General features: G+C 43.1%; 1 protein-coding gene across 1 annotated transcript; it reads left to right on the top strand.

The window, feature by feature from the left end:
- The first annotated feature begins 2,491 nt into the window (after positions 1-2,491).
- FSHB (follicle stimulating hormone subunit beta) lies at positions 2,492-19,726 on the top strand. Its single transcript, XM_083600437.1, has 3 exons — positions 2,492-2,627; positions 18,066-18,225; positions 18,733-19,726. Exons 2-3 carry the CDS (start codon positions 18,067-18,069, stop codon positions 18,967-18,969), a joined length of 396 nt encoding a protein of 131 aa, XP_083456563.1. The 5' UTR covers positions 2,492-2,627; position 18,066; the 3' UTR covers positions 18,970-19,726.
- Positions 19,727-26,989: the final 7,263 nt, after the last annotated feature.

Here is a 26,989-nt window from a genome sequence, read left to right as displayed (position 1 = left end):
CAGTAATGGTTTTACATGCATTAAGGTGATTTCTCATAGGCTGCTGATAATCTGAAGTCATTGTTTGTTCTTTATGACAGCCTCACCCTGTATAAAACACCATTTCTGAATTGTAGATGTTCTCCCTAGCTCTCATGATAAATGAGCTTGCAGTTATATATTTAAAACTGGAAGAACGCTGCTGCTACTGCTGCTACTGCTGCTACTGCTGCTACTGCTGCTACTGTTTAACTTTTATTTAGCGCCAGCAGGGGCTAGGCACTGTACAACCCCTTCTGTTTAATTGCCAGCTTTCACGTTGCGTTTCCCCTATTCGCACATCTCATTAACACCTGAAGTGTGGACGTGTGCATCTTCCCTGCAAAGAGAAGCATATGATGCACATTTCCCATGGGGAGAGATGCACAAGTTCCCATTTGGACAATATTGACTTTCTCCCGCATTTCCACATATCATTAGTGTCCAGAGCTGGTCCTCAAGGTATTATCAATTCCATATGTGAATTTATTTCCACCTGTCTCCTTTGAAACCCCCAAACCCTGCAGCTTCACCATCCTATATCATTGCTTCACTTGTCCTTTGAGCATTCTGGCTCCAATTTATTGGCTCACGGTGATTTGCAGTTATTCAACACCACAATTCATAAAGAATAAGACTTAAAACTGATCTTTCCCTCCCAAGAGGAAGAAATGTTGTTATTTCACCAGGCGTTTAATGGATTATAACTGTATGTTTTAACTTTTGCTGGCTTTGGGGTTCGATATCATTGTTTCTGTACTGGTTTCAATGTTCTTGAATGTTGTGTTTTTACTATTGTGAAGACCCATGGAGGTCCTGATGGGACGTAAAAAGCAAATGACAAGTGTTTATATAAATAAACAAACAATTAGACTACTATAATGCTGAAATCCATTTGTAGCATAGATGTACCCCTAAAAACATTCAGTGTTCTCAAATCAACCAGTGAAAGCCTTCGGGAATCTTTGCCCCATCTCTCTTTGCTATTTGACAGTAAGTTTGTAGTCATTTTCACTTGATCTGGAAGGTCTCTTAAAACATTAAGAGGACCAATATGTTGAACAGAAAGAAGAGCGCTTTTTCCCAGAGCATGCCACTGTTAATAGGGCGACGTGCGATTTTAGACAAAGAGGGCATTTCTGAGATTTGCCTAAAGGGTGTTGTTCTGTGGCTTCAGGCAAGGCTTTTCAACACATCCTCCACATCTGACAGGTGTTGTTATGCGAGTATTCTTCTTATTCCCAGAATGCCATCACATGATTAGAAAGCACATGTATTTAATTTGGATGACAGCTGCAGGGCCAATGTGAAAATTTGATAAAGAGGTAATTCGGGCAGGAAATTAAGAATCTGAAGTGGCATGAAGATCACAGTCTTATCTTGCAGCTAGATGTTGCCCATTGATTCACAGGGTTTAACAAAGAAAAGGGGGCATCAAGCAGAAAATGTCAAAGATAACAGCAAAATTTGAGGACGGGGAGGAATAAATGATAGCTCTGAGTTTGAGATTCCTGTCTGCCCAGAATTGGACAGAGGGAACAGTTGCCCAGAGAATACAGCAATTCCTTTAGTGTCTGCTCATCTATAATTCCAATATAAAACGGATGCTTTCCTATAATGGTGCACTTGACGAAGAGGGCTCTTGCCTGCATTGATGCCACAATAAAATGGTTAGTTTCAAAACTGTTACAGCAATTCATCATGGTATAAAATGATAAGTTTTTACTTGCCTCTTTCTATTGTCAAATCAAATGTTCCCTTTTCCCAATATCACTGAGTCGATGAGAGCTAGAAACTCAGGCCTTTAAAAAAATTGTAACTGTAGCACAAGCGGATTGGATAGAGTGTGGATTTTCCCACTTTCTGCTAAAAGCCATACATGTCTCTGAGAGGAAGCATGCCAAATAACCCTGTGTTTGCCCCCTAATGGATCCCAGCAGGGATTGGGGAATGCTTGTTAGCTCTGGGGCAATCCTTTGTCTTGGATGGAGGGGAGGTTGTAATCTCCGCCTGCCCCTCCAAACACTGGGGATCCCATTAAAGGGATCCAGGGGGAGGGGTCATGTCTGTGTGCCCAGGCGGGGCCAGGGCCAAAGGCACTCCCCCAAATAGTGGTCCCTGCAGCAGTCACCCTATGTGATGTACATAAGTCTTAGGAACGTGGCTTGACCACGCATGACTTCCGGTGGGCGGGCCCGAAGTATTTTGATTGCCCCATGCCCAAGCCAAACTTCTTTCATCTGTTTTCAATAAAGTTGTGGCCTATTTCAATCCAAACCAGTCTTAGTGGTCTTTTATTTATCTAGGGTTGGGGACTGGGGAGCATGATGCCTGGACCCGCAATGCTTATTGGCTCTGAGCAAGAGCAACAGGAGTTCTAGAAGGAAACAGGAACAATTTGCTGTGTTACCTGCTGGTCACACACACACACAGCAGCTGTGTGTGCAGTATTAAGGAAAAAGGGAAACAGTGATATGGACAACATCAAAGCCACTGCTCTCCTTTCTTACAGTTCTTTAAGTGGGAAAGGACTCTCTCAAGCAGATGACTGACAACTCTTCAAATGGAGGACTGCCCTCCGTAAAGCGGGGCACATGGACCCCCTAAGTGTGAGTAGAAAGCCGTGGGTAACTCCTGTGGTGAGCTCTAGGTTTTTTTGGACTACAACTCCCATACAACCAACACGATTAATGATCAGGAATGATTGGAGTTGTAGTCCACTGAATGTGAAGGGTGCTACACTGGCTTTCCCTTATGGAGAACAATAGAAGCGTTTTGTGACACAGATTGCTATTGGAGTGAGGGAAGAGATAGAAAGAGTGGGCTGAGCTGACTTTTTGAAGCTGTATAAACTAACAGCAAAGGGGGCTAAAGAGCCACCCTCTTTGGAGATCTGATATGAGGCTGCAAAGCTTGCTTTGTCGGTGTGTTTCAGCTGTGTGCTTCTACCCATGCTCAACCTGTATATTTGTAAATAAACTCAAATATTGCAAAACACAGTAAGCCTCCAGGAATTCTTCCTACCAAAGGAAATGTGCTTTTTTATTTTTAAAGAATGATAATGAATTCATTAATCTTGACACTTTTCGGGAAATGTAATTTATCTTTTCTGAAAGGCTGTAGTCTCAAGTAAAACTGTTTTGAAACAAGACCTGACATGAGTTCTGGTCGGTGCCCATGTTAATCAAAAACATAGCATGTGGGTTGCCTTCTTTTGCTTCGCTTCCCGTGACTTTTCTACTGTGAAATCCTGAATTAATGTCTTCATTAGGATGTGGGAATATTGCTCCATTTAGCCCAGATTCTCTACAGCTTTTTTGTGGAGATATGTCATTTACTATTTGTCCAGGTTTGGTTGCATTAGTGCAGGAAGCTTACTGAGGAGCCTAGCAAACAAATTAAACGGTTATTTTTCATTGCAGAAGGAACAATGCTTGCTAGGATTCAGAGTGACGTTAAGGAAGAAAAACTCCTGGGCTAGACCAACCGCCCGCCCCCACCACCCCCACCACCCCCACCACCCCAGAAAAAAGGATATGAGGAGAATATCCAGATAAATGAATTCTTTTACCCGGTGGAATCCCAGGAGAAAATAAGTAGACAGAAACAGAAGTGTGCAGAATACAAAATGTGGTGATGGCTGCCACTGTGGATGGCTTTAAAGGGGGATTAGACATATACATAGAGGATAAGGCTATCAATAGTGACTAGGCATGATGGCTTCATGCTACCCCCCAGGAAGAGAGGCAGTTTGAAATCTAGTCACTGGAGAACAGCAGCGGGAGAGGACTATTGTTCGCAAATGGGCAGTAGCTTGTGGACTTGCTAGAAGCATCTGGCTGGTCACTGTGGGAAACGTTATGCCAGATGAGAGAGGAGTTTGGTCCCGCTTCAGCAGAGCTATTCTTGTGTTCCAAAATGGTATGAGGAGGGGTCTGTATATTTGTGGATTCCACCAAACCTTGAAATTGGATCAACAAAAAGTCGTGCCAAAAAATGTGAGGCAGGCATCTCTTGCTGCAGGAACTAGATTGAAAAGCAGGGCTTAATTGTGTGTTTGGGAACTTTTCCATGTGTAGCACAGGTTCCAAGCTGTTGGCATTTAGATAGCTCTTGCAGACCCTCCAAATGTTCCTGTTTTCCAGGGATGTCCCTGATTTAGAGAAGCCATCCCGGTTTCTGATTTGATCCCAGAATGTTCCACTTTTCCTTAGGATGTCCCTATTTTTATTGGAGAAATGTTGGGGGGTATGGAGTTATCCGACCCCTGAGCCGTCTGAAGGCAATCCTGTATAGGGAAGGTTTTTTTAATGTTTAATGTTTTGTTATGTTTTTATATATGTTGGAAGCTGCCCAAAGTTGCTGGGGCAACCCAGTAAGATGTGCGGGGTATAAATAGTAAAATTATCATTATGGAATGGGACGTACCTATTTTCATTGGTTAAATTTTGGAGGGTATGCTATTGTTTGGTTCCAGTCCTGGTTGTCTGAATCCACCTTGGTTGTCAGATTGTTTTCTAGTTGTTGCACGCATCACTTCCTCCTGAAATGTGAGCTGAAGACACTGGTACACAAGGGTTGGCAATATATCAAAATGAGCAGGGCTCCCATCTTATACATTTAAGAATCGTGTAGAAAAAGAGATTTATTTTTCAGGATTAGAAGTTCTGAACATTCACTTTTTTACAAAATGAATAAAAATGCCGGAACGCTGTCCTCTTTTGCATCTGGTCACCCTAATCTGCACAATCAGACAAAGATCAGATACAGTCTTCCCAAGCAGCCCAAAATCTATGGAATCTCACTGCTGGCCATTACTATAGGGAATAATCCTACAGCCTCAAACAAAATCTTCTTACATCATGACCCTAAACATGTTTGCACAAAAACCATTAACAGTGAATACAATTGGACCAGTTCTGACACAATAATAATCAGCCTTCATAGAATTATGCTCCTAAGATTAATATTCACAAAGGTTTGTAAACACACAGTTATATTACTCCCTGCTCCACCCAAGGTTCTTTCCTTGGAATTCCACAGGAAGTTTACATTCTGTTATTACAGTTTCATTGTGCATTTCTCCATGGAGGAAAACCATTGCACTGAGCATCCTGCACACTGATTTCCAAAGGGGGTGCCATTCACTGAAGCTGTTAAATCACCCCCATTATCAGTAGCAGGCCTGGGTTTCCCATTTGGGAAGCAGACAGGTATGAATGTCCTGATTACTTTTTGTTAAGTTGTGGGTGAACATATCAGACGACACAGCGATTCTTCAAACAGCTCTTGTTTATTCACAGGCCAGGACAGAACTGAACTGAAGGGTTCAGTCAGCCTGCTTATATAGAGCGCCAGTACAATGTAACTTTAACAATTTTCTAAAACTATCCAATCACTGAACGTCACTTTCGATCCCTTATTTGCATAACTATTTACAGTATCCCCCTGCTGGCCCAGGGTGAGAACTTCAGTACATAACACTTTTTTTATGAAAAGGCATAACAAAGAGGCAGACATAATTAAGTCACATGTTTTCCATCCAGAAAACATTTTACATGTTGATTTCTCTCTGTTGCCCAGCTCAGTAGTGGCATAGCTACAGTGACGGCATGATGGTCCTATTGAGATGTGGCAAACCACATTGAGTTCCATTGTTTCGTTGCAATGCAGGGTTGTATTCAGCATAATGCGAAGTAGTGCTCTGTGTGAGCAGAACAACTTCTGCACGTGCAGCAGGGCTTCCCTCTCTCTCCTGCCCTATCCACAATATATTCTGGCGGGTCCCTCGCCCCCCACAGAGCACATTTCATTGCCACATGGCAAGTTATTTGCATTTATATTTTTATCTAAGTGGTGTTTTAAGTTTTAACAATGTACACCGCCCTGATACATTATGGTATGGGGGTACAGAAATAGTTGCATGAATAAATAAATAAACGTTATTCTTAATATACATTAATATGTTGAGATTAATCAAATGCATTGTTTGCAATTAATATTTCTATCCTGCCAATTTCCCAAGGATCCTACTTCAGTAATCTTCCTCCACTGTTTTTACCTTTACCCACAGCAGGTCTGTGTGGTAGTCTGAGAGGCAGTAGCAGATCCAAGAACACTCAGTGTTTTAATGAATATTTGAACTAGGGTCTCCCAGGACTGTTAAGTTCAACAGTCTTTTCAGTATTTTCTTCTCCTGTCCCATTCCTGCTGCCACCTTCTTATTGATGAACCAGCTAAACAACGCCAAATGCTCAGGGAACTGTAAAATTTTGTTGGATCAAACTCTAAAGTCGGGGCTCATTATACATATGAAGTACCGGTATGTGCTAAATTCAAAGTTTGGATCAAGTTTCAGAACCATCACTCGCTCTTTCTGCCATAGAGGGGTTTGAATATGCTAATTTAATCACCCACTAGGTGGCAGTGATGGCACATTTAGGCCCACTGTGTAAGACCTATGGGTCAAATTACCACAGCGTGGCCAGGGCATATTCAGCAGGATCACTTATTAGCACCTCAAGTCAATATGTTTACTTCTAATTAAGTTCAACTGACTTCTGCAAGCTTTATTTTGGAGTAAGCTTCATGCGTCACTCCAGTGTGGGCTCCCACAACCCAATGTAGAAGGAAGTTTAAGAACACCATAAGGAATATTATGGGCTGTATTCAGCTGATAGCCTTATTCAACCTTAGCCTTAGGGCTACACTGAATACAATCCAATACTTTTCCAAAGAGGAACGATGTGGCCTACAGCTCCCATGAAGCAGCATCATGCTTCGCAAAAGGTGACCACGAATATGACCACCACACTTGCGTGTTTATTGCACCAGTATATTAATGCTCTGTATTTTAATGCTGCATACATGGAGTTATCCCAGGGCTGGCCGACCCATAAAGTGTGGTGAGGTGGTTGCCTCAGGCTATAGGCTGTGGGCAGCTGGGAAGGGGAGCAGATCTGGGCTCCAAGAAGAATGCCTCTTGCTGCCTCCTGCACTTGTCACCTTTCACCTCCACCACATCTTCCTGCTCCTCTCCAGCCTCCATTTTTCTCCCCCACTGCCTTCAGCACATCGGAGCTTCCCTGGGCCACCTCCAGCTGCTTCAGCCGCAGAAAAGGAGGCAGCTAGGTGTGGGATCCATTTTTTGTTTTGCCTTAAGCAGCAAAACATTCTGGGCCAGCCCTAAATTATCTCATTACATCCTTACCGCCCGAGACTGTGAAGAGCACAACCCTGTGCTCAGAGACAGTCACTTGCCGAAAACCACCCAATGAATTTCACGGATGAGCTTTCTCCTCCTAAATCATACACTCTGAGCCACCCTGGTTCTCCTGAGTATAGTGGCACCTTGGTTCTCAAACGCCTTGGTACTCAAACAACTTGGAACGCAAACTCTGCAAACCCAGAAGTGTTCTGGTTTGCAAACTGTTTTCAGAAGCCAAATGTGCTCCATTTTGAGTGTTACACTTCCGATTTGAGTGCCACACTTCCGTTTTTTAGTGTTATATTGAGGTCCGTCTGTTTTTGCTATTTATTTTGCATGGGGTTTTTTTGTGTGGCTCTTTTCAGTGGCGTAGCGTGGGTTATCAGCACCCGGGGCAAGGCAAGTAATTTGCGCCCCCTAACCCGTGGATTTGCCCTAACCCCAGATGTTGCGCCCGGTGCGGCCGGCCCCCCCTGCACCCCCCACGCTACGCCACTGGCTCTTTTTATGACTGTGTGGAACCCAGTTCAGCTACTGATTGATTGATTGATTGATTGTGTGACTGCAATACATTGTTTACTGCTTTCATTTTATGGATCAGTGTCTTGTTAGATAGTAAAATTCATGTTAAATTGCTGTTTTGGGGGGGGGGGTTAAGTGTCTTGAATGGATTAATCCATTTTGCATTACTTTCTATGGGAAAGTGTGCCTTGGTTTTGGAACGGGCTTCTGGAACGGATGAAGTTTGAGAACCAAAGTACCACTGTACTGTATAGAGTTCCAAATCTAGCCTAAGAACCTTTCATTCTGCTGCACTGCATGGGAATTTAACAAAGCCTCTCACCAACTCCACCCTGTGCATCCACGCAAATGCCCTCAGTCACATTTTCAGGGAGGAACGGTTTTCAAATGCAGGCACTATTCAATTTACCCAGAAATATATCCGTTTAACAAGGCCTAAAACATGAAGCGATGAATCAATAATAAATCTCAAAGGCCTCAAAATGAATCCCAGGACAGTTGGTTTTTAATCTACTTAGAACTTAAAGCTGATATGAAGTTTGAAGAATTTGGCAATGATATTGCATTACTTTGTGTCAGGCTTTTGCACTTACACTACCTGAATGACAAATGAAAGTTACAAGCCTGCTACTGCAACAAAGTGTGGCTAGCTTTTCTAGCTATTTCAAAACTATTGCAGTTTGGTTTCCTTCTAGAGCCATAAAAACAGAGAAGCCAAATTAAAATAAGACTGGAAAATTGCTGTGTGTAAATCACATGAATATAATGAAATAGTTAAGATGACAGATTTAGTGAGAATTAGGAAAGGTGCCTATAATTTGGATAGAAAAATTGGCTTCCAGGTGGATAAATCGAAATTGGAAACAGAACTGTTAGAACCAAAAACTAAGATTTTGTCAAAGATGTATAACTTGCTGTTGAAATGGAACACGCAGGATGAAACGGTCAAATCAGCAATGATCAAATGGGCGCAGGATCTAGGTCATAATATTATGTTTGCTGATTGGGAGCAGTTGTGGACCACCGGTATGAAATTTACGGCATGCATTGCCTTAAAGGAGAACATTATGAAAATGATTTACAGGTGGTACATGACCCCAGTCAAGCTTGCTAAAATTTATCACCTGCCTGACAATAAATGTTGGAAATGTAAAGAAGCTGAGGGAACATTCTTTCACCTCTGGTGGACTTGCCCAAGAGTTAAGGCTTACTGGGAAATGATATATAATGAACTTAAGAAAGTACTTAAAAGTACCTTCCCCAAGAAACCAGAGGCCTTTCTCTTGGGCATAGTTGGCCAATGGGTGCCAAAGAAAGATAGAACATTCTTTATGTATGCAACAACAGCAGCAAGAATACTTTTAGCTAAATATTGGAAGACACAGGATCTACCCACCGTGGAGGAATGGCAGACGCAAGTGATAGACTACATGGAGATGGCTGAAATGACTGGTAGAATCCGTGACCAGGGAGAAGAATCGATGGAACAGGACTGGAAAAAGTTTAAGGACTATCTACAAAAACACTGTAAAATCTTGGAGTGTCAATAGGATGTGGGAAGTAAAAGCAACAGGGTTTGTGTGACTTTGGCCAAAGGTGTGTGAAAAGAAGAATCTAAGAAAAAAAGGATAAGGGGTTATGAACAGAACAATATTATGTCATATTTTATAAGATGAGGTACGGATTAAAATAAATGGAAAATGGGGACATAATAATTAGAATATAATATTAAGTATGGTTGAAACAAGGTTTTGAATTTGCTGAATCTGATTGGAGTAAAGTGGAACACAAAAAAGGGGGATGTGAGGAGGTCAAGACAGAGGGGCATGGAACTTTATAAATTTAAGAAAGAGTGTTTTTCTTTTTTCTGTTTTTCTATTTTTCTTCTTTCATTTTTTTTTTTTCTGTCATGTTTTTCTTGAGCTTTATGTATGGAAATGATACATTTTGAAATGATGAATTCTTTGTTTTGTAAAACTTTAATAAATATGTATTTTAAAAAAAAGAGAATTAGGAAAGGTGACTCTATTCAGAATAATCTCATAACCAGGTGGGAACCAATGATTGCTGCCAGCCATTGTATGGAGGTACAAGTTTTGCAAAGCTATCCACATTAACCTTGGCACTGTCTAAGCCTCTACTGCTAATTGACTGTCTTCCTCTCACAGTACAACAGTGGCTTGTACTTTCTCATCTTTAGTTTTAGTGGTCTGTATTAGGGAAGGAGGGATTCTTATCAATCACCATCCACAATACAGTTTGTAGATACAAATATATACCAGTACAAAGTATCTCTGTTGCTCCAGCAATTCATGACCACCCTGCTGAGAGCCTCAGGGCCCACTCTTGCCTCTCTCCACCGGGCCCAAGGTGGGGCCTGACAGGCTTCATAAGGACTGCTACTGCCCAGCAGAGAGTGCTGTTTCTTCTTTTAAATTTTTTTTTTGTGTGTGTGTGTGTTTTTAGTGTTTGAACTGTTTTTAGCTGTGTTGATTGACACCCTATGCCCTTTTAAAATGTGTTGGGGGGGGTTATTGGGTTGTTGTTGTTTTTATTTTGATTATGTATTTTGTGGTTTTATGTTCTGATTTTATCCTGTGAACTGCACCACTTTAGCTAATGGGGCCTCCTGCTGCCGCCGCGCTGCCGGAGCATGATTTCTGTTCTCATCCTGAAGCAAAGTTCTTAACCCAAGGTAATATTTCTGGGGTAGCAGTGTCTGTAACCTGAAGCGTATGTAACCCGAGGTACCACTGTAGACTGGAAAGAGAAGTTGCTGAATTGCAACTTATTACCAAACTTAAAACCATGGAGAGACCTGGGTCTGAATAGAGACATTGGATTCTTATCTCATTATACATGATACAGCTATTTTTAGCCATCTCACCCCTTGCTTTTTCCTGTAAGACCAATTGCAGTCCTTAACAGTCGTCAACAGGTTTGCCACACCTATCAGCCAATCACCCATTCCCACCACCCTTCTGAGTAATACCCCTCCCCACCCTCTAACTACATATAAGGGTCTGGTGACTTCTGTTTCAGTGTATCTGGAGAAATGTGCATGCACACGAAAGCTCATACCAATAACAAACTTAGTTGGTCTCTAAGGTGCTATTGGAAGGAATTTTTAAATTTTGTTTCAACAATAAAAAATGTTCAACTTGTGTGTCAAGTTTAAATATACCATTTGTTTCTCTAGGGAGGAACCTAATTGATCTTAGAAAGGATGGTGTAGAGGGGGGCCAACACTGCAGAGAAGGAGCACAGTGCACCCATGTTGCTGTGAGGAAAGGGTAAATGAAAACTAAATGCACCGGCATCTGTCTGTCTTTCATAGTAAAGCAATACAGCACTGTGAAAAGCAGTGGGAGAGGTCTGAACTACAGAAGAAAGGTGGGGGTGCGAATTATTTGATTCCTGAGAGTATGCGGCAGCCTTACACAATAGGCAGCCTAGTATCAATTAGGTTTCCAAGACAAAAGGCTCTGTGTGTATTTACCGCTTGCTCAGAAATAAGGCTATTGAAGCATATCGCAGCTCTTTTGCCTGGAAGCAGAGATTAGGAGCAGCTGTGTGGGCTCTCCCTGCTGTGGGTGCACAAGCAGTAATAAGGGAGTGTGATTGCGTAGTGCAGGGGGCAGCGGTGGCACTGCAGCGAAAGCTGGGCAAAGCCAAGCCAGCAAAGATGATGAGAAATGTCTTGAAAATACTGTACTTAGCTTTTTTTTAACCACAGAGGAAACAGTAGGCTTAAGGTCCCAAATTATATGGGCTCCACAAAATGAGCTACAGACCTCTCACTCTTGCAGCACCAGCCCCATCAACACAACAAATATAAAACAGTATTGTGCCGCTTTAAATGGGCATAGCTTCCCCCTAAGAATCCTGGGCACTGTAGTTTGTTAAGGAAGCCAAAAGTTGTTAGGAGACCCCTATTCCCCACAGCGAGAGACAATCCCCTCGTTCCCAGGAGAGAAGGATTAATTGTTAAACCATTCTGGAACTCTGCCACCAGCGAACCCACACAGCCCAAATGTTGCTGCCACCCCAGCCCTGTGTTTGGGGGTCAGCTCCACCCCACTGCACACACCGCTACTGGGCACAAGGTGTTGTACAGGATGTTTCAAAAGCCATGGAGAAGGGAGGTTGGAAGAAATAGGTTTGGCCGATGTCAGTAGGCCATAAAAATCAGAACTAAACATGACTTTCAGACTAGGATGCCTACAAGTTGCACCAAATCCATTTTAAAAGAAGCAAGGCCATATTTTTATGGAGTGCACACACAATGGCCAGCTGATTTTGTGGAAACACAGCAAGTTTTCTAATGGCAACAAGGACTTCAAGTGCATTGTAACAGACATGGACATCCTGTCTGAATGTGCCTGGGCTGTGTCTCTTGACACTCTAAAACACAAAACAGGCAGAGAATAGCATTCGGAGATTTAATGATTTTTTTTCCTCAGACATGATAGAAGGAAGTCTGGAATGCTCCAGACAGATAATGGTAAATAGTTTCTAAGCAAGTCTGTAAGCAGTCTGTTTAAACAACTTGTGGTTCATCACTTTGTCACCAATAATGATGTCAAAGCTGGTGTTGTGGTGCAATTTAATAGCATTACAGACAAGAATGTGGAGGCATTTTAAATCTAACAATACCTTCAGCTATAGTGACATGCTGACACAATTCTTAAAAAGTTATAGTCAAAGCTACACAGAAGTATCACCACCAGGTCTGTCAATATTAAGAGTTGGGAGTAGGGAGAGGGAGAGAATCCTGCTGAGCAGAAAAGGACATATTCCTAACCAATACACTTTAAAAAAAAACACCTGCCTTTCACAATGGCCATCAAAGGAGGTTTTGATACTTTGTGCCTTTCACAAACATATTGTTGAGCACTTCTTCGGACCCTTACTGCATTGTGTAGTATTTCATGAACGCCTATAATCCCTGGACCCAGCAAGTGTTAGAATTATCAAGCCTTGGGGTATTAAGATAGATGCCAGACCTTTCTAATTCCTGGATACAGCCAGTGTTAAAAGCTAAGCAAGCCTTCAAATTCCAGGAAATAGCCAGACTTGTGCCTGAAGGATGGGCCATTAAGAGAACAAAGAATCAAAGGGCTCCTGTGAGACGGCAAATGGGTTTCCCTCAACAGATAAAGTCAGAGTTGAGAGTTGAGAGGTTAGAGTTACGAGTGATGTGACCTAGAAGCAAAGTAAAGGGTAAAGGTAAAGGGACCCCTGACCATTAGGTCCAGTCGCGGACGACTCTGGGGTTGCAGCGCTCATCTCGCTTTATTGGCCGAGGGAGCCGGTGTACAGCTTCCGGGTCATGTGGCCAGCATGACTAAGCCACTTCTGGCGAACCAGAGCAGCGCACGGAAACGCCATTTACCTTCCCACTGGAGCAGTACCTATTTATCTACTTGCACTTTGACGTGCTTTGGAACTGCTAGGTTGGCAGGAGCTGGGACCAAGCAATGGGGGCTCACCCTGTTGCAGGGATTCGAACCACCAACCTTCTGATCGGCAAGCCCTAGGCTCTGTGGTTTAGACCACAGCACCACCTGCTGTAAAGTAGCAAGCTGGAAAGCCAGAGGGGCAGATTACGATGCTTGATGTCTGTTTGCATCCAAGACTGTGGCAATGGAAGAAACAAGATTCTCTTGGGGTGTTAATGCTGTGAACCCCTCTATTGTAGGCTCAGGTTGTAGATGTGTAAACAAACCATATATCATATAGACACCACAATATTTATTGTGCCTTGTTTCCAAAAGGAAGCATGAACCCTAGTTAAGCACCTGGAACCCCTGGAATCTCATAATGCTTGGAAATTGGGGTGGCAGGCAACAGTATAAATGTGCTTTAAATGTATGACATGGATATGACCAAAGACAGGGATGGTTTACTTCCAGCTAAGAAATACATGTTTTAAACCACCATGGTTTTTATCCACCATGGCTCTGAAGAATGTACTATTCTAAATGACATCTATATCCAATTGGGCCTCCACCAACCATTACTGAGAGAAGCTTGTTTAATTAGGTGCCCTGCTGGCAGCCCTGACAGAATCCACATTGCTAGCCTTTTCCATTGTAGGAAATTATGAAGGTTATATGGATTTAAACAATGCATTGCTGTACATGTGCTGCAAAACTGCAACTAAACATGAAACAAATCTTTCCAGCAATTAAGAAGTAGGCCTGGTGATTTATCCAACAGCTTCTATGATTAGTCAACTCAATGTGACATTGTGAGATCACCTCATCAGCCAAGAGCAACAACTGCTACCTTTATAGAGTTTTCGTGATACTCTAGCAACACAATTCTCTGCAGGGCTATTTTACACAGATACAACTGAACAACGCAAATCAACTGAAAGCCAAGAAATAGACCTTCTGGAACATCTTTATGTTGACCTGCGATTTTTTTGCGCTATAAAGATGCAGCTAACTGGTAAATATGTGGAAATGGTCTGCTTGATGATAGGCAATGCTCATACTTCTTAACTTCTGAGGCTCATACTTCTTAACACAATTTTCACACTATAATTATAAACTTATTTTGCTCCCTTTTCAACCCCTAGGGTTTTATTCCCCCCACCCCTTCCCATCCCATCAACATGTTGCATTCAACCCTTTGGGAAACTGGTTTAGAAATAAATGATCAAATTGGGAAAAAAAATTACAAACGTGATCGAGTCTGCCTTGTCACCACAAGGCTCTGGGCCATGCAATGACTTCCATAGCCACACATCCAAATGTGGCTTAAAGGTTTAAGCACACTTTAATTTTATGTCTGGAAAAACAGCAGGGGTATAAGTTGAGCCAGGTTGGAACACTAGCCACTGTGTAGAGTTTTGTTGAAGCATTGTGAGAAATAACCCACAATTGTGTAGCACTGGTGGTAATCTAAAACTTCTCTATTGGCAAGGTTGCCCAGTGCAGAAGTGGAAGTTTTTAGTTCAGCCATGGCTCTTGTTAAAACATCCCAAGCTCCTTTTTGCATTTGACTCATAGGGTATTGTAATGGCTTTAGGGGTTGCTCGTGCGTAAGTTACCGCCGCTCTGGGCTAGGTTGCCTGGTTAAACCGTTTCTGTCTGGACAGCCATCCACTCTGTGGCTGTTCAGTCACTAGCAGAATCCGTCAGTGGGTGTTTCTTGAACCTCTTCCAGCAAAGAAGTTCTTTGACGCCAAGTCGCCGCCTACTTTCCCTGCGCGGAAGTCTTCTGTGCAGGGTGGGTGTGGGCAGCGGAGGACCTGTGCTCTCCTCGCTGGTCTCCTGCGAAGAGTCCTGGAGCCTCCTCTCTGCTTCCCCCATCGGCCCCCCTCTATCCCTGGTGTTGTGCTGATTTTCTTCCCCAGCCGGAGACCTGCCTCTCTCCCTGCTTGGCCCCTCTCCAGCATCGCTGTGGAGCCTCGCCTCCTCCTCTAGTTCCGATGGCAGTTCCCTGACAGGTATGATATGGAATGATTCCCTTGACCAAGTCCAGCATATATTAGAACTAGCTATAGCTTCCCCCTTGTGTACACAAGGGTCCGTTTGTTATCTCATGAACACACACACTTGTTCTGCATCATTTTGTTTAACAGCAGCCTGGTGGGGTTCTTCTGTCTAGCAGGCAGACTGCCCAGTACTTCTCGGAAGATTGTGTCAGGATTTTGCAGATACTTTTGCAGAGGTCTGCTATGAGGCAGGGGTAGAAGACAGTTTAGTTTTCGTTACTTTCCTCTGTCTTCATAAATTAGGTATTTTTTAAGCAGAGCATTATGACGTGGCTTCTGTTCAGTCACTCTTATGAGGAATCCCTTTCATTTCAGTATCAAGGGGTTCTTCTCAATGGATTGCTTCTGATGCTTTCTTATTTAGGAAGGCATCCTTTTAATTGTTGGCATTGATGGCTGTGGTCCAAACATATCTTATCAATATAGACCATTTGTTGTTGTTTAGTTGTGTCCGACTCTTTGTGACCCCATGGACCAGAGCACACCAGGCACTCCTGTCTTCCACTGCCTCCCGCAGCTTGGTTAGACTCATGCTGGTAGCTTCGAGAACACTGTCCAACCATCTCGCCCTCTGTCGTCCCCTTCTCCTTGTGCCCTCAATCTTTCCCAGCATCAGGGTCTTTTCCAGGGAGTCTTCTTTTCTCATGAGGTGGCCAAAGTATTAGAGCCTCAGCTTCAGGATCTGTCCTTCCAGTGAGCACTCAGGGCTGATTTCCTTAAGAATGGATAGGTTTGATCTTCTTGCAGTCCATGGGACTCTCAAGAGTCTCCTCCAGCACCATAATTCATAATTCAGTATAGACCATAAAAAGGTAAAGGGACCCCTGACCATTAGGTCCAGTCATGACCGACTCCGGGATTGCGGCGCTCATCTCACTTTATTGGCCGAGGGAGCCGGCGTACAGCTTCCGGGTCATGTGGCCAGCATGACTAAGCCGCTTCTGGCGAACCAGAGCAGCACACGGAAACGCCGTTTACCTTCCCACCCGAGTGGTACCTATTTGTCTACTTGCACTTTGGCATGCTTTCGAACTGCTAGGTTGGCAGGAGCTGGGACCGAGCAACGGGAGCTCACCCCGTCGAGGGGATTCGAACCGCCGACCTTCTGATCAGCAAGTTCTAGGCCCACAGCGCCACCCGGGTCCCTTAATATAGACCATACACACCTCATATATATTTCCACTGAAGTGGGGTGCGGACAAGTAAAGATGTGACTGCTAAGGAAGCAACTTGGAGTCTTAAAATGTACTCCTGATTGTTCCCTGACAAGTGGGGCTTGTATTCAGAGTCTTTTAATTTTCCACCAAATGGGACCCCACCCCCCACTCCCTGCAAATTGTTCCTCCCGAGGAACCTCCCAAGCCCAAGCTGAAAGAACAGCACAAAGACATTGCCGAAGGCCCCTCCTTTTGGAACGAGCTACATTCTGGAGTTTCCGGTCAGGAACGTCGAAGTGCAGCTGATCCAAGCAGGACTTGAGGTCACCATCAATCAGTTCAGCAGTAACTTCAAGCCCTGCTTGGATTGGCTGGGATCTTCACTTGTAGCACACCTTGAGTTCAAACTGCATGGCAAAATGTGGGGGGGAGGTCAGCTGATGTCATGGTGATGTTCAGCCGGCTGACAGACAGGTGGTTCAACATGCCTGTCAGAGTGGCCCACAAGGCATGGGGCAGCTGTTGATCCAGACTACCATGTTGAACAAGTTCCCACCCCTGACTGATTTTAAGATCCATGTTTTCGAAGCCTGGATGGAAATTTTTGTTGAGACATAAGAAGATACTGAGACAGACCCTATTGGTCTCTTTAGCTCAATGCTGTTTGCATGAGATCTGTTTTTTAGCAATCATACTAAGGATGGAACCTACATTTATGCATACCACTTTTAATCACGGGCAAACCATGGAAATTAGAAAGGAATTCCCTGCAGATGGGAGAGTGATACACCTGTATAAAGCTCTCCATCCATTTTGTGACCTTGTCTAGTTATTTCCTAACTGCCCAGTGACGTTGCTAATAGGACTCCTGGTACAATACGTAAACCAGCCCCAAGCCAAGGCTTTCTGGTGACATTTTAAAACAGGTACTATTAAAAACACCAGTAAAACCCATGGCCTTCATTTTGCAAGGTTTCGCCCACGCGTCTGGCTACAAATTTGTTCTCTTTCATCAGGGTGTAACCTGATGCCAGTTGTCTTAATACCCCACAAATCCTCCAAGGTGTCTGTTGCATCTAATTTTGTATAAAAGGGCAACGGAAGGCTTTCCGCTCTTTACAGCTACCATAATTCCAGCAAGGCAAGTCTAAGACAGGTAACTTTTCAACAGATTCTTAATTAACACTGTTTCAGAAATGGTAAGGTCTCTGTAGAACTTTTTTTTTAAAAAAAAGCCATTTAAAAAGGAATCTTCTCTGCCTTTTTAAATACATTTATTCTGTTTTGTTTGGTTTTTGGGTTTTTTTAAGAATGTAAAAGTTTCCAGAGCTTATTTGTAAGAGCAACTGAGATATCTTTCTATTCAGCAGAAATGCCTTTTTTCATTATTTCATTATTTTCTCTCAAGTGTAACTGGATTAAGACTTCATTCCGCTGAACAAATCTCTTATCCTCTGACAATAACCTTAGTACTGTTTTGCTGACTTTACTCTATGAATGTATGCATACGTACCACTATCCTTTCTTTTTAAAAGCTTGCCTTTGTATGGGAAGAATGGGAAGCATGGGAAGAATGGTAATATTGTCTGCTTCTAAAGATATGTTGAATTGTAAGTCTCAGTGTACTCCAGGACCCCTCTGCTTTGCACTACAGGATGAAGCCGATTAATTTCTTTGTCGCGTTGCTTTTCTGGCAAACTGTTTGCTGCAATTACTGCCAGCTGTCCAATATCACAATAGCACTGGAGAAGGAAGAGTGTGGTTTCTGCATCAGCGTGAACACAACATGGTGCTCTGGCTACTGCTTAACAAAGGTGAGGAGCCAACAAGTTAATAAGTATATGCATTTGTATGATTTGTTCACATGAAGGTAACGTGTACATTTAAGGACTGCTTCCGCATCAGATTGCATTGAACAGGTTGTTGACTTCTATATTCTCAGTGAACATAGCTTATGCTCAAGGCAGTAAGCACTTTATTGTTTGCTCAAAGAAGAAATTCTGCACACAAAGGAATTTGTTCCAGTTTAGATATGGTTTCCTATTTTGTTATAGAGCAGTGTCACCCACTTGATACAGAACTAGGACAGCTAGTTTTGTAACAAATGTTTCAGATTTGATAGGTCTTAAAATAGGAATTGATTTTAGTTTAACAAGCTGTCCAAAGATCACTGAAGTCAGGGAAGAACATAATCAATCACCTTAATTTGGATTTTGGTAGGGTTTTTCAAAATCAAAGAAAGTCATGGTTAAACACTACTAAAAGGCCGTTGGTGGCATATGGATTTAACATTCAGACTCTCTTTTTTATGTCATGATTAGGATCTAATTGATCAGAACCTAGCAATGAGATATGTCCAGAACATCTGCACATTCAAGTCAGTTGTGTACGAAACTATCAAGATCCCAGGCTGTGCTGGTCACGAAGAATCATTTTATTCCTACCCAGTGGCAACAGAATGTCACTGCGGAACCTGCAACACTGACGTCACCGACTGCACCCGGAGAGGCTTGGACCCGAATTATTGTTCGTATGATAAATACGAGATCAGCGAGTGAGGCTTGTCTTTCTCATCTTGCAAAAACTGTACAGTAATGAATGTCGGGGAAAGGGGCAATGTGTGCAGATATTACAGTACGGTTGCATCTTATGAGCATTTAACTTGTGATATTTCAATCTTGCATGGTTGAAGGTCAGCCGCTTGAAAATGCCCAAGTTAAATGCAAGGCAGAGAACTTAGAAGCTCTTTTTGTGCCGGGTAACCCAAGCAGACCTGGTACAGAAAGAGCTTTAAAGCTCTATGCCTTGCTTGGGGGGGGGGGGCATTCAGTGCTCTGGCTCCAGAAGGCTAGGGCTGCTCATATGGGGGTGGTTCCAAGGATTTGAGTATACACATTTTCATGTATATGCAGAACTTTTGGAACTGAACCCCTGCATAAGATGTGATTGTACTATCCTGCCAACTTTTTCTTTTTTTAAGTATGTGTGCAAAGAATACAACCTGTTGCATTCACCTTCAATGGCTTCATTGTGGCATCTTAAGCAAAAAGTGTTTTTGCCTGTGTGTTTCAAAGCACAGCTCCTTCACAGTCTGCTCCCGATACATCCTCCACTCTTTCCAATTCTCTCTTCAAGTACCAGCTTCTCTTTCGAAACAAAATAAAAAAATTGCTGTATCTGAAGAAGTGTGCATGCACACGAAAACTCATATCAATAACAAACTTAGTTGGTCTCTAAGATGCTACTGGAAGGATTTTTTTATCATTTTGTTTGTTTGTTTGTTTCGACTACGGCAGACCAACATGGCTACCTAACTGTAACTGCAGCTTCTCTTTAGCATCCATTTAATAACTTACATGAGTTATTTAAGAGTTTCTCTACTGACTAGCTTGTTCAGTATGACATGGTCACTTTCCTATTAAAGTTATATAACAGTGCAATCCTATGCATGTCTACTTAGAAGTAATCCCCATTTAAGTTCAATGAGGCTTACTCCTAGGTAAGTGTGTATAGGACTGTGATCTATAGAGAGAGCTGCAGCCCCATCTATGGATCTATGTTGGTACATCAGTTTAATTTCACTTGGAATCAACTGTGAGAGAGTGCAGACTAAGGAGGTCCCACTGGACAGACCCCTAGCTTTAACTAGAAGAAAGTTCCCTTGCTTCAGGCATGCTGTTAGGGGGGATACTTTGTGCCTTTTGTGTCATTTCCAGATCTCTCGACCCTTTCTCCCTTTTTAAGTCTCCAGCCACCTACCACCTTAATTTGCCCAGGAGGCAAAATCCTGTTGGTTCCCCATAGCTCACAGTAAGCTCTGACAGTAAGGACTATAGTTATTTTCCCCCTCTAAAAGTTGCCTTGAATTGGCCTACATTTGCATCCTATTTATAAAAATTAGCATGTGTATACTTTACGCAAATTGGTATAATGAGCCTGGGCAGACTTCGGTCTTTCAAATTTCAGCGGTGCCCTGTGTGAGGCCAAAATTCAGTACCCACCCCATCCCCTGCCTCACCTTTTATTCTGTTCAGTTCACTTATGCCATAGTAGCAGCACCCCATGGCGCTCCTTGGCTCAGCACCCAGTGTGGTCAAACCAGTTGTTCTGCCCTAAATCCACCTATGCCATGGACTGTCCCTCAAGTCTTTTAAGTATCTGTCAACACCCCTGCCTGGCTTCTCTGTGTTGTTAACATGGTGCTTCTGCTATAGTATGAAATGGTATAGATGCATGTGTGTACTTATTTAGGCAGAGTTTATTCTTGTATTGTTAGCTTTAATTGTTTACTGTTAAGTACGTATCTGTTGAACTTATAACTTCTTGTACTGAAAATATAATTTCAGCACATTTATGTCTCCAATAAACTATAAAAATAAAAATGGGAAACTGTGGGCAAAGAGATGCGTTTTCCGCCTGATTTATTATTTTTCTTATGCAATATGAGAATTTCTTAGGGGAATTCACTATGTCAGAGGCAGCCTACTGTGAATTCTGGGACCCTACTATTCTACCATTGATCTGTCAGAGACACTGCATAAGCAAGGACTGTGAGTTTCAAGGCCCATTCATAGTGGTGAAAGGACACCGTTTGATGTGCATTCTAAACTGTTTCTGTAAATTCATGTGCTTCTTAGAAACACACATATATGGTTTTATTTTGTCGCACTTACACGACTTGGTTCTTTTTAATGAACTTGTAAATGAGTAACAAGCCATCTGTTCATGTATTCGCAACACAAGTTTTTTTCATGCTTTACTCCCAAACAACCAATTTCCTTGATTGACTTTGAAGAAAGGGCTTGTTCACTCAGCACTTACCCCCTGCTTGCACTTTAGAACAAGGCATCCCAATCTGTTGCTAGATAAACTGGTAGGTCAGTTGCTTCGGCCTGGGATTCCTCCAACTTAGTAGGGCTTTCCAGAGGAGAGGACAAAACAGGAAAGAGGACAACCTAGCTTCTCTGTAGCCCAGAGGGATCAGAAATGGTGCAAAGGCAGGCAAACATCAGTGTATGCAAGAGAGCAGAAAATTTGCCAAGTACAGAAGAGTCAACACCACACTCAATAGGCATGTGGGAGACTAAGCAGCAGCAACAGCTCTGCCTTCTTCCCTCCAGGAGCCTCACTCAAACTGGTAGCTCATTGGACAGGAAAGAGAAAGGTTGTCCTTGCCACACCACGGTTGTGGTCAGATCTTGAATGAATGAGTCCATGTGGAGTGCCTGCCCAATTAAACAACTGTGCCGACACATTTTACAAGCCAAGTATAGCCAGAAGACCATTCAAGACCCTTAGGGCTTAGGGCAGGCATAGGCAAACTCGGCCCTCCAAATGTTTTGGGAATACAACTCCCATCATCCCTAGCTAACAGGACCAGTGGTCAGGGATTATGGCAGTTGTAGTCCTAAAACAGCTGGAGGGTGGCGTTTGCCTATGCCTGGCTTAGGGGAAGGCCTGCAGCTCAGTGGTAGAGCATCTGTTTAACTTGCAGAAGGTCCCAGGTTCAAGCCCTAGCATCTCCAGGTAGGTCTGGGAGAGAGCCCTGTCTGAAACCCTGGAGAAATGCTGCTGCTCCATATAGACAGTGCTGAGCTAGATGGCCCAATGGCCCGACTCAGTACAAGGCACCTTCCTGTGTTCCTGCCTTGTTATGTTAAATTGTAAATGCAACAGAGAGAGAAGGAGAAATGCTACAGGTGTAAGGCAGCTCCACCTGCTCCACTAAACCCTTTCTATCTAGGGTTGAGTGCTGATGAATCCAATGCATGTTCACTCAAGATATAATGCCAATGGGACTTACTCCCAGTTTCATTAAACACACACATTTGTCCGCTAGTTGGTTTCATTCAGGCCATTGGGCTCCTTTGCTTACAGTCCAGCTACAGTGGTGATGCTATAGGAATCTGAACTAGGAGTTGTCAGGGGATTCAGCTCCAGTACTTTAATTCAATGCCAGGAGGATGTGATTGAACCAACTGTAGAGAGAACAGTACCTTTCAGCATGTACAAGGTTCATTCACTTTACCACTGAGTATGCAGAACTGCCCCCATTCATCTCAGCGCTCCTCAAACACAGAGTTGTCAGGGGATCCATTGCCTGAAGATCCATCACACTGCAATAAAGGGTGGGGGGGTTTGGGGGGTGCTGCTTGAGTGAGTAAGCACTCCTGCTTGAATTCTTGCCATGAAGCAGTTTCCCACCTTGATGGTGCTTGCACCCTAATTTTCTCCGTGACTTGCTACTTGTGTTACCAGATTTCTATATTTTACATAGGTATTCATGGAATTATGATTTTGGGGTTCTTTATTAGAGACAAATGCATGCCACAGACATTATTGTGATGGATAAAATTACCCTAGCAAACGCCTACGTCTGAAGAATTTAGCTATAACTCATAAATGTCAATATGATCTATCTCACTTAGGGGAATTAGCAGTGATCATGCAGGCTGATATCATTAGAATATTTATTTGCACAAATAGCTGTCAGAAAGTAAAAAAATGGCTCTGTGGCTTGAAGTGCCAGTATGGAAAAGAATGAGAGTGTATCTAACTAGACTTTCCTGTTAGTGCTAGGATCTCTGATTACACATTGAGACTTCCCCACCCCCTCCTTCTTCATGCACAGATTGGGGGGGGGGATACACAGGGGGAGAGGAGGGAAGTCTCACTGTTCACTCAGAAATCCTTGGGCTAATGGGACTGTAACTTAACGCTGCTTCAGATAAAACCTTAGATCATGGGTCAGCAACCTTTTTCAGCCATGGGCTGGTCCACCGTCCCTCAGACCATGTGGTGGGCCAGACTATATTGGGGGGGGGGGGGAATAAACGAATTCCTATGCCCCACAAATAACCCAGAGATGCATTTTAAAGAAAAGCACACATTATACTGATGTAAAAACACACTGATTCCCGGACTGTCCGTGGGCCGGATTAAGAAGGCGATTGGGCCGCATCCGGACCCTGGGCCTTTGGTTGCCTACCCCTGCCTTAGATGTTACACAGGCTACCAAGCCCATGATTTGTTCACCACACATTTCAACAGTTCCCAGCTGAGATATGCTGCACACAGCACTTTGAGGTGGGCTTTAAAGCCAGCAGACCTGTAGGGACACTTAATAAATTATATGAGAGGTTAAGATAATCTGTCTCCTGCTGAGGGTCTGAAAGGGATGACACAAAATCAACCCCAGAGCCAAACTTACTATTTTCCTTTGGGTTCCTTAGGGCCTTTCTATATAGTTAAGAATGGCAGACAGTCCTTGCTAGGAAATCATTGTCCTCTGAAAAGTACTCTGAATTTTCCTGGGCAAAACAACAAACAGAGAACAGAGGCAAGGGTACAGGGGTGAGAGGCAAGAAGGGGATCCTAACTAAGTTGGTGAAAAGGGAGGTGTGGTTCTGCCACAATTAATGGGGTCATATAATCTTCAAGAAGAAGCATGGAGCAGCCTTCTGGGCATGTCCCCAAAGTTGAACAAACTTGAGGATGCAAACGCAGTCTGGTTATATGGGAGGCAATGATCTATGGGTGTTGACCTAACTTGCCAAGGTGATTTTCTTAATGTTCAGGAGGGGCATAGAGGCTTTACATAACGAAGGAGAAAACAGGTACAGTGGTACCTCAGGTTAAGTACTTAATTCGTTCTGGAGGTCCGTACTTAACCTGAAACTGTTCTTAACCTGAAGCACCATTTTAGCTAATGGGGCCTCCTGCTGCTGCCGCGCCGCTGGAGCACGATTTCTGTTCTCATCCTGAAGCAAAGTTCTTAACCCGAGGTAATATATCTGGGTTAGTGGAGTCTGTAACCTGAAGCTTATGTAACCTGAAGCGTATGTAACCTGAGGTTACACTGTACTGAACTATCACAAGTCAATATCACTCACAGAATTGTGGCAGAATCACACAGGGGTCTCCACTAAACACATCATGTTTCAGGAGTGATCCTGTGCTGCTGGTGACGGCTGAGATTGGATTTCCCAGGAAATGCAAACTAGGGGGCTGCCTTTAATTAAGCTGGAACCTGTTTTCTGGATGCAATCTATTGCTCTCAAGGGGCAACCCTTGCAATAAATATAGCACTATTTGCTGTGGGGTTCACTAGGTTAGGCAGACCTGCTCATGTTTTCATTATCTTACTAGAATTAGAGTTGGCTTATACTCACTTGCACTTCCAGCTCAGAACAAAGCCAATTTACACACCCATAGTTTCAGGACACAGAAAGTTCTAAGTCAAGCTTCACAGTAACCCCTGTCCCCATCCCAATGGAGGGAATCGAGACAGCAGGCAGGAGACAGCACCACTGAAGTTGAAAGAGGCCCACTGAGCCTCTTCTCCTTTCCTAGAACAAGTGATACTAACTGGCAATGTTGTTCACTCTGCTGGTAAGGAGAAGAGAACATTATTGGGCTATGTCACAGAAGAGGAATTAATACTTAATGGCATGGCTGGAGTTACTAGGTTCTGAGCGCAACACTATTACAAAATCTAACAGTATTAACCAGGGGCTCATCCTGCAGAGAGATAAACACCATCATCTGCCAACAAGACCCTTCTGCTAGCTTCCTCATCCTTGATCTCTATCTGAGTGCACACAAAGTAGCTGGTGGGTGTGCTAACTAACAAAGGGCCCACGTGTTCTTTCCGATAGACTGGCTGCTATTAGGATTATCTAGTTCAATCTGTGAATATGTGGGTGTTCTATCATCTTCATTTTCATTTATTGTCCTGGCAACTCGGCCTTGATCTTATAGCTGGCTCCTCCGGTTATGATTCATGCTCTGCAGACACCTGGATAAGAACCCGATGTAACCATCATAACAAACCTTGTTAAATCATTGGCTTAACCCTAGACTTAATGAATATAGAAAATGTGAAATAAATGGCCTTCATTTGATTCTCGTTCCCACTTTGCAATAATCTCACATTGCAATAAAAGAAAATGATATTCTTATTCTTATTCTTATTCTTATGGCTCGTTAGTTGCTTGCTACCCAAAGGTCTGCAAGTAATTTACAACACATTTAAAAACATAAAGATAGCTACATTATATTAAAAAATCATACAGAACACCTCCCATTTATTCAAATATATACAGAAATATATACAGTGGTACCTTTGGTTATGTACTTAATTCGTTTTGGAGGTCCATTCTTAACCTGAAACTGTTCTTAACCTGAAGCACCACTTTAGCTAATGGGGCCTCCCGCCGCTGCCACGCCGCTGCCGTGTGATTTCTGTTCTCATCCTGAAGCAAAGTTCTTAACCCAAGGTATTATTTCTGGGTTAGCGGAGTCTGTAACCTGAAGCGTATGTAACCTGAAGCGTATGTAACCCGAGGTACCACTGTATACACCAAACAGTCACAGGGAGCTTATAGGCAGCCATTGGGCAGCACACAAATATACTAACACAAACAACCTAATCCCAGTCCATTAAAAGCCTGATGGAAAAGCTAAACCTTTACCTGATGGTGAAAACATGTCAGTGAAGAAACCAGACGGCCCTTGCTATGGAGAGCATTTCAGAAATAGGGAGCAACATCTTGAAAGGCCCTCTTTCTTGCCACCACCCTCCTTAAGGGGAGACCCAGAGAAGAGCCTCAGAAGAAGATCTAAGAGTCTAGGTAGACAGGTGTTCTAGAAGATATTGGGGTGCTGAACCATAAATAGCTTGATAAGTCAAAACCATCACTTTGAATTGGGCTCAGAAGCATACAGGCAGGCAGTGTAGTTGTAACAGATCAGGTAGCAAATGGGTTGAGGGACCTCTTTCTATGAGACCCTAGAGAGCAGCTGCCAGTCAGAGTAGAGAAGACAGTATTGAAGATGATGAAGGAAATAATCAGACCTGAGGTAAAGGAGAGGCTTCTATTTTCTTAAGTGATTTGTCTCTTCAGCCATGATGACTGATGAAACAAAAATAGTGAGTGAAGCTCCATCTGTGGGTATACAATTAATTTCCACACATACAACCTCCAGCTTTGGATTTTGTCCTCAGAACACAGTGTGTTTGATTAGAACAGCCTAGAAAATGTGTGAAAACTCCTCATTTGTCAGCTGCTGAAACGAAGTCCCTGGAAGAAATCATTTTCCCATTTTACCACTTTCCTTGCCACATTCCTGCTCTTTGGTGAAAGAGAGAATGGGGGCACCTCGGTCTTTAGAGCTTCCTGAACATAAATCTCAAGTGTCCTTGGGTGTCACAAGTCCCGTCATTTATGTTTTAAAGATGTTCCACATTTCCTTTGAAAAACGTTTGCTTCTCAGCCTGTGATGATGTTCTTTTGGATTTCTGTGCCGTGGTGTCTGATGCATCCAGATACTATTATGGTACTCATTAAACTAACAGTTAAGATGTTCTTGCTCAGCTGCTTTATCCACTTAAATGCCCCAGAATCGTCATTCTTCAAAAGTTCTACCTTCTGCTCAAAACTTCCAGAAATATCGATTGTAATATCCACCAGGTATTATTACTTCACATCCCCTGAATTCAATAGAATAAATACTGAAGAAAGAGTAATCCAATGAGTTTCTCATCATGTTAATTCTGCCATTTAATTGTTTGACCAA

This window comes from Podarcis filfolensis (genome assembly GCF_964270895.1).
Source record: "Podarcis filfolensis genome assembly, chromosome: 1".
Taxonomy (NCBI): Eukaryota; Metazoa; Chordata; class Lepidosauria; order Squamata; family Lacertidae; genus Podarcis; species Podarcis filfolensis.
Note: the sequence above shows the minus strand (reverse complement) of the source record. Positions and strands in the feature narration are given on the sequence as shown.